Source organism: Nothobranchius furzeri, chromosome 16 (genome assembly GCF_043380555.1).
Source record: "Nothobranchius furzeri strain GRZ-AD chromosome 16, NfurGRZ-RIMD1, whole genome shotgun sequence".
In the NCBI taxonomy this organism is placed as follows: domain Eukaryota; kingdom Metazoa; phylum Chordata; class Actinopteri; order Cyprinodontiformes; family Nothobranchiidae; genus Nothobranchius; species Nothobranchius furzeri.
In genome coordinates this window covers 4913648-4922532 of record NC_091756.1, presented here as the reverse complement: position 1 = coordinate 4922532, position 8885 = coordinate 4913648, and the positions used below count along the sequence as shown (strand labels likewise).

At 43.5% G+C, this 8885-nt stretch overlaps 1 protein-coding gene across 1 annotated transcript; it reads left to right on the top strand.

Annotated features, from left to right (window-relative positions):
• The first annotated feature begins 148 nt into the window (after positions 1-148).
• LOC107395494 (NHL repeat-containing protein 3) lies at positions 149-2189 on the top strand. The gene is made up of 4 exons (XM_015974891.3): positions 149-323; positions 709-1001; positions 1075-1277; positions 1373-2189. Exons 2-4 carry the CDS (start codon positions 758-760, stop codon positions 1970-1972), a joined length of 1047 nt encoding a protein of 348 aa, XP_015830377.3. The 5' UTR covers positions 149-323; positions 709-757; the 3' UTR covers positions 1973-2189.
• The last annotated feature ends 6696 nt before the right edge of the window (positions 2190-8885 follow it).

Below are 8885 nucleotides of genomic sequence, written 5' to 3'. Positions count from 1 at the left end.
TGAGCGCATGCGCAACCCACGCCGCAGTTATTGAACCGGAAATGACAATTGCTGCACAGTAGGCTCAAATCGTAGATATATGAAATATATGTCTGTGCTCAAACCTGCAGTAGACACTCCAGCTTTCCACGAGACGTGAAAGCGGTCACGTAACGTCATTAGCGGCCAGCGCGAGACCAGTCGTGAGCAGCAATTCAGAAGCGAAACGGGAGTGAAAGCGTTCCACACACCCGATCCCGTGATGCCACAAAACCAAGGGAGAACCATGGAAGTCCACACACAATAATAAACAAGGAGAAAGTCAGCCGCATGTATCAAAACAGGTCGGTGGTTAATTATCTGTTGTTTGCATCGGCCACGGGGGTTATATCAGGAAGTTTCACCTGCTGTTTGAAAGTTTCCGGATGTGTTTTATATTGTTGTTGTGTTTGACTTCCTGTCTGATGCAATTTAAACCCTACTGTGATGTGAACTGCGGAGTTCGACGTGTTTTGGAAGCGTAGCGGGTAAACAATAGACTCGAAACGTAATTATGATAGCATGCCATCTCTTCTGGGGCGCGTCCAAAACGTCACACTGGACTGCCAGTGGAAAGGAACGCTTCAACAATAACGGCAGCCGCGTAGTACATTTCGCGGCCGTTTCGCGACGCTTTCAGTTGTTGGCGGGAACATTTGTTGTAAATTGACTCTTTTATTTTGAAACCAGGTCGTTCATTTAAGCTGAAGTGACATCACGCATCCCCGCGTAAACACTGATGTTGATCAAAAGGAGAGGCCAGACGTGTCTGATCGCTTCCACCATGGCCTTACTGGTCCTGCTCATGATGGTTCTGTACGGAACCACCAACAGCTCTGTCCTGAAGTCGGACTACCAGCTGCTGGGCAGACCCCTTTACAAACTGGACCTGAGCTGGCCCAAGAACCCGGAACACTTCACCGGAGAGATATTCGGTGTGGCAGTGAACCAGTACACCGGTGTAGTGTATGTGGCTCAGCGAGGTAATACCTTTGTGTGGGTGCTCCAAGTGGCTGGAGTTTCTGCTTGTGACCAAACAACTTTGTTTCCCTCCAGGCTACAACATGCCGAAGGTGCTGGTGTTCAACACAGATGGAAATTTCCTCATGTCCTGGAACACGACCACCCTGGAAATGCCTCATGGGATATTTGTAGCAGATGCAGCTTCGGGAAGTCCCACCGTGTGGATCACAGATGTGGGGAATGGTCCGTATGGCCACTGCATCAAACAGTTCTCACCATCAGGGAAGCTGCTGCAGGTCAATACTTCAAGTAGGATCGAATCTCTTTAGTGCTCATCATCATATCCTGTTTAGGGTGTGTTTTTATGTGTGGTTTTCTTTCCATGGGCCAGGTGCTTGGGACACCAGGGAACGCAGGTTCTGGTTTGGATCCACTGCAGTTTGACCAGCCAGCTGAAATCTTCATCCATGAATCTGGAGAAATGTACATCGTGGATGGTGATGGTGGGATGAACAACCGCCTCATCAAGATGTCCAAAGAGCATGAGGTGTTGTGGATGCATGCAGAGAAAGGACAAGGCTTGGCTCAGTTCTACATCCCCCACAGTGTGACAGTGGATAACGCCCAAAGAGTGTGGGTGGCTGACAGGGGCAACAAAAGGATCCAGGTCTTCAACTCCATCACTGGGGACTGGCTGGGAACATGGGGGAGCTGCTTCACAGAAGATGCACCCTACTCTGTTCGCCTCACCCCAGACAAAAAATATTTTGTTGTTGTGCAGCTCAACACCAATCAGATCTCCCTGCTGGACGCACCACCGGTGGGCTTGATTGGTCAGTGCCAGGTGGTCAGTGTGATCCAGCTTGCAGACGACGTTAAGCCCCACCTGCTCGATCTAGATCTAAAAGCTGGAGCTCTGTACGTGGCTGAGATTGGAGCTCAACAGGCTCAGAAGTTTGTCCCCTTTAGTCTGGGTGGAGGTTTCCTTTAAGACCCAAGTGGGCTCCAACCAAAACATAGAGCTCAGATACTCAAAAAACATACCAAATGTTCATATGGATCATTTAATCTGTCCGGAGGTGGGACGTGGGTGGTCTGTTACGATTGACTGGCAACGTTCTTCTAACGATCTGAGTCCAAACTGATAGTTTGCTACTGGTACTCTAGTTCCTAATGAGTGAGTGAGAGAGAACTGGTCTGGTGAGCTGTCTAGGTGTTTTGACTCCAGCTGAATGCTGGGAGTCAATAACTGAGAAGCATGTGTACAGACACAAGTGGGATATGAGGTACTGTCATAGTTTCTATTCCATGGTTGTTAAAGCTTAAAGTGACAATGTGTAGTTTTTACCGTTAATCTCAGGAAATATCCACGACGCCATATTGGATGCCACGTTTCCTTCAGCGGTAGCCAGGACAGAATGCATTTACTTATTTGTAACAAACGGTTACAAAACTTTCCGCATTACTAAGCGTTCTTTTACACATTCACGTCTTGGCTCGATGCCAGAGATGAAAGGGAATCTGACATGCTTGTTGTTTTGCTGGAGGTTGAGCTCCCAAGGATTTTTGACCCCTAATGGCGTCTGTTGGTAAGGTCTTGCTTGAACACAAAAATACAGCTTGCTTGCAATGATTCAGGTATCTACTGCCCCCTATTTCCAGGGAAAATACACACTGTCACTTCAATGCCATCATAAAGAGTTCATGCTGGAGTTTTTTAAGGAGCAGGGTTAGAAATGATCTCCCCTGGTCTTAACTTGTCAGGGTTAGGGTAGATCAGAGTCTCCAAAAGCAATACAGCTCATGTCCATCTTTGTTTATCTTATCAAGCACACCACAGACTTCCCGCGGGTCTTAAATGCTGCCCACGTGGTTGGGGATTTCCGCATTCCTGAGAACTTCTTCGAAACTGAACATAAAATATGTAAAAGACTGGACTGTCCCAGATGTGTAAGCAGCTAAAGGCAGCAAGCTGCTATTGTAACTTTAAACCACTAAAAACAATAAAACTTCAGGTCCAAATTAGTGGGGTGGGGGGTGTCTCACTAATTCCGGGTCACATGAAAATAATGTATTTTCCCATGGGCGGGATGTTGGAATGCTAAATGGCTAAAAGCTCTGAACTTTGTATATTTCATGTGGTGTTGTTTACGGATGTGTATTGGTGAAATTATGGCGATAGGATACGTACTGCGATACTTTTTTAGAATGAATTAAATATAGGAGAATTCAATTAACAGTCCAAAATGATGTTTAACATGACGTATCTCAACCAGAGGGTGCCCAAGTCTCCCCATCAGCCTTTCCGGTGGGCTCATGGGGAAGAACGAAAAAATGAATGCAAGTCAACGGGGCTAAACACTATTTTGTAATCCGCTTTGCCTTACGCCCTGGATCACACGTGTTGCACTGCAATTTAAATGAAAAAAATTCATGGGTGTTTCAACCACGTCTGTCACGTACTTTGAGATTCATCAGCATGTAGAAGTTCATAATTAGCATGACTACACACCAGAAATCGGCACGTCGCATATGTGACGTTACCACACGATCTCCTCTCCCCTAGCGTAGCTGCTACTTACCACATGACCAGATTTACGGTGGTTCTTTCCTCCTGTGGGATGTTTGCTGAACTTACAGCCCTTGTCCCTCAGTTTTCTCCATGTCTGGCTCGATGACGTCACTTTCGTGATGCGCATTTTTAGTCCTGGACTTATTTTCACACAAATCCTGAAAAAGCGTTTCGCCCGTTCAAAAATAAGCACGTTCTTGGTATCAAAAAGCTTCTTCAAAATTCACGAACATCAAATGTGACATCCATGGCACAAAACAAGCGGCGTTAGAAAATAGCTTTTTTAGCCCCGTTCACTTGCATTCATTTTTCCGGAGAGACCCATGGTGCGGAAGTAGATGGGCGTGACTTAGGCCTAGTCCACACGTAGCCGGGGTTTTTTGAAAACGAATATCCGCCCCTCCAAAAACTTGCATCCACACCACCGCGTTTTAAAAACAAACTCTGTCCACACGTACCCGGATAAGTACGTTGTTAAGGACATGCCAGACCTGTAGGCGGCAGTACTTCCCCCGGTCTTAACCTCGTCCTTCGTCTGGGGTCTTCCGCGAGGAGCAGTAGTTCCGCTTGCAAAAACAAACAAGCAGAAAGCGCTTGGACAATTGATGGATCGGGTAGTGACAGAGCGCAGCTCTGAAAGCTTCCGTGATGCCGGCTAGTGTAAACACAGGTCGCACACGTGATGTCAGCATTTTTTTGTCGCGGAAAGTGACGTTGCGGACCTTAAAACTCCGGTTTTGTCCGTCCACACGCAGACACCCAAAACGGAGAAAACGCAGATCTTCACTTTTGCCGGAGTTTTTAAAAAGATCCGTTTTCGTGTGAAAAAACTCCGTTTTCGTGTGGATGACAGGCCAAAACGAAGAAAAATATCTACGTTTTGGCAGATCCCCGGCTACGTGTGGACAGGGCCTTAGGCTCCCTACAACTTAGAGGGATTTACATTTTAACGGTGGAAACAAAACCTTTTGCACAACTAGTGGTCGGCATTTGAATTTGCACCAAAAGAAAAGAAAATACACAAATGTTTGCATGTAAATTCTTCCAAAAGTTAGATACACAGCTTTTGAATATCGATATAATATTGCGGGACAAAATATCATGATTTATTGCCATATTGATATTTTCTTACATCCCTAGTGTTGTTAAAGCTGCTTGGATCTAAGCTCTGATTGTGCACACACAAGTGAATGTCCTGTAACAGGAGGATTCTCAAATGTCAGAAAATATGATGGTCTGTCAGCTGTGACCCACTTCAGCTTCATCACCAGACCTGTTGCAGTGTGCTTTGTGGGGTGCCGGTTAGCTTGTCTGTGACTGTGCAGTACCTTTGTTTGTAACATTTTCTAGTTATAAGAAAGTAGTGTTTTATTAAAGTGTCTTTTCGTGTGTTTTCTGATGGTGAATAATCAGAACTTAATGATGTAATGGAACTTTTTGTTCTCGTGGGAGAACCCTTGCTATGTCCCTTGAAAAGTGTTAAAATCAACGTGAAATGCACATAAAATTGACAATGCATTGCCATAAAAAGTCAAGTAAGCTGTAATTAAAACACTACATGTGAAGTGATTGCTGTTAAAAATGATTTGTCTGCGTGATGTTTGGGTATTGTACTGCCACTAGGTGGCGCTATACTCACACAGGCGAGCCTCCGTCACCCACCATTTACTGCTATTACTGATCAGGTTTATGCAGCTGAAGTCATTACTGTGCACGCTCCTTAATTCACTCTAAACATAACATGTAGGTTTGTTTTTGTCTGATGGTTTCAACTTTGAAACACCTTACTCTGTGAGTGAAATGGCGGGGGCGGGAGGACTCCTGCCATCTGAGATGGAACATTTTCGTGATTTTTTTATTAATTCTTCATTTTTATTTGTTTTGACTGTCCCACAGACAAGGGCTGCGCAGTGGTGCAGTGGTTAGAGCTGCTGCCTTGCAGCGAGAAGGTCCTGGGTTCGCTTCCCGGCCTGGGATCTTTCTGCATGGAGTTAGCATGTCCTCCCTGTGCATGTGTGGGTTCTCTCCGGGTGCTCCGGCTTCCTCCCACAGTCCAAAAACATGACTGTTAGGTTAATTGGTCTGTCTAAATTGTCCTTGGGTGTGAGTGTGTGTGTGTGTGAGATTGTCCTGTGTGTCTCTGTGTTGCCCTGCGATGGATTGGCTCTCTGTCCAGGGTGTACCCCGCCTGATTGCCCTTTGACCGCTGGAGATAGGCACCAGCCCCCCCACCACCCCACGTGGACAAGCGTGTTCAGAAAATGGATGGATGGATGTCCCACAGACAAAACCAAACTGTACCTGAGTCCTAAAACAATCTTTTACATAAAGCAGTAAAGATTTGATGAAGCCATTCTTATTAGAGGTGAAATTAAATGTGTGAGCAGCTGTAGGAAAACTCCACCATGCTCAGTAGGGCTGGTAATAAAACCATCAGTGACTGTATAATCGTGGTAAAAGATAAATAACACTTCTGAGTCCACATCAGGATGCATAGCAGAAGGAATGGTTTATTGTATACAGCGGGATCCTGAGTGAGTGAGTGGATCAAAGGTGTGGGAGTTTGTGTGGGCTTTCTCTAAACAGAGGTAGTCTAAAGATCAGCCAACAGGCCCTTTTCCCAACTATCCAGTCCAGCTGGAGTCTCAGCAAATAGCCAACAAGGCAGAAACTTTAGTCTAACAGGACAAACAAGATGACAGCAGGAGGACAAAGAGAGTGAGAGTGAAGAAAGGAGGAAATGCGTGTGATGGGAAAGCGTGAGGTGGACTGGGATACATGTAGTGAGTGTCGGTGGGACCATCCTGGTGTGCAGAATAGGAAAACTCCTACACACACATTCCTCTGTATTATACAAAGGTCAACACATACACCTGCATCACGAGCGTGTAGGAGGTGATGCTCTCTTCCAGATCTGGAATTCAGCGGGAAAACAGGGCTCACTGAGCTCCGCTTGACAGCCCCCCATTCCCTTTAGAAAAGTATTACTGATGTTCACAAGAGAGGTTGTTTCATCCAGATGTTTCCTTAAATCTAGCAGCACAAAAATGATTTATTTCATCATTTCATGCAACAAATTAAATGATAAATTCACTTTAGAGATGGAAAACCAGGGGGTATTCCACGAAGCGAGTTTGGAACATTGAGGCTTCCCTGATACATCCCTGCCTTACACCTGTTCACTCAAGGATTTGTCAGTTCCACAGCGATGCTTAGGTGGATTCGGTCGTCTCTAATCCAAGCAAGGAGCGGCAAGTGAGGCTCACGCGCGTCCGCTAGCAGCCCCTCTTAATCAATGCTAGATAAAGCAGAATGGAAGGAAAGGACAGAGCCTCGCTCTCTCCAACAGAGTAAGAAGGATTAATTCATGCCTATGAAGACTACAGAGATATAACTAAAATAGAGATCACCGGCTGCCTGATTAAAGCGGTGTAGCTGTCGCTGTTTAGTTAGAACGTTCGTTTTCATGTTCTGTACAGAACAGTACGCCAGACCTAGCAAGTTTTCTGGGGGAAACCCTGGTAGGTGTTTACTGACATACGAGATAGAATACTCTGTTTTGCTCCTCGACTCTCTCCTCATCCTCTCTTGAAAATGCAGATAGTTTTAAGCGGTTCTCCTCGTCCATCTAAACTTTGTGTGGGGATGTTCTCTCCATGGCAGCCTGGCTGGTTTGGGGAAATTCTGCTCCTTCCATTAAAAAAAACATGATTTCTGAAAGGGGAAAACTCCAGACAGATACTTTAAGATTCAAAATATTTTAAAAATATATATATATATTTGGTATATATACACAATTTAAGGAATAAAAATAATTTAAAAAATGAGACGTAAGTAACGAAAGGATGTGTGTTTCATTTAAAATCAGTTTGCTCGTGCGTAGATGTCAGTGTTACTGCAGAAATAAGTTTGTTTCCACATGAAAAGTTTCAACAATACATCAAGAAAAATGTGCTCACGTGCCGTCGCCTTTTCAAAAAGAATTGAGTTTGGCCCCCACTTTGTCCCGGATTTTCTTTTCGGCCCCGTGTAAATTTCGGTTTGACACCCCTGCTGGATGATTAAACACTATTCGTGCACGTTGCTGTTCAGTGGCACCACTTGTCTACATCTCATTTGCTTAATCCACTCATCGAGAGTTTAAGAGTCACTGCTGGCCATCGTCCCAGAAACACACCCAGTCCTGCTGTACATAAAGTCTCAGTCCCCAGAGAGCAAATGATTATAATTAGTTAAGTCCAAAACTAATCTAACATTGTTAGAAAATGACGTCCAGGTAAGAAGCCATTTAGGGATTCATGGATTATATCGTTAATTCCGTATTTTAGTCATTTGACTACTACTGATGCTAGAATTTTGTAATCGATGTTTAATAAAGTAATGCCACGCCAGTTATCTATTAAAAGGTTGTCTTTATTAGGTTTTGGGATTAGTGTTATTAAACCTTGTTTGAAAGAGTGAGGTAATTCTTCATTATTTATGGATTCATTATATACAGCCAAAAGGAGTTTTGAAGTTTCTTCAGTAAACTTTTGGTCAAATTCGCCTGTGAGGCCATCATTACCAGGAGATTTGTTTAGTTTAAGATTTTTAATTCCCCATTTTATTTCCTCGATAAGTGACGGTTCATCGCACTCTTCTCTGAGAGAGGTGTTTGCTTTTTGAGATCTTTAGTGAATTAAAAATATTGGATGAGTCAGAACATGTTTCTATTCTGTGCAAGTTAGCGTAATACTTGGATACAAATTTGGATATAATATTATAGTCTGTTTCCTGTTTTTAATTTAGTTAGGGTACATCTTTCAATATTTCTTTTTTCAATATTAAAGAAATATTTACTGTTTTTCTCTCCTTCTTCCAACCATTTTAGTCTTGATCTTACGAAGGCACCTTTAGCTTTTTCTTTATATGTCATCTAATTCAGATTGAAAGGAGTCTAACTGTAGTCATTTTTCATTGTCGGTTAAATTCAGAGTAATGTCCGATATGCATTTAATTAAAAATTCTATTGTAATTTTTATTTTTTAGCTAAGTCCTTGCTGAGACTAATGGCACGTTTTCTAAATTCATATTTGAACAGTTTCCAATGTTTCCCAAACTCATTTGCAGCTACTGCTTGTTCCCAATATGGTTTTAAAAGTTTGTTTGTAGTTTCCATAAAGCAATTATTCTTCAATAAAGAGTTGTTACATTTCCAATAATGAAATTGTTTTGTTTTATGCTGTTGAGATAGATTAAATTTGATAAGAATAGTTTTATGAACTGTCATAACAGTGGGACTTTTTTTACTTCAGAGACCTGTTTAAGGCGGTTGTTGGAGACCAGCCAGAAG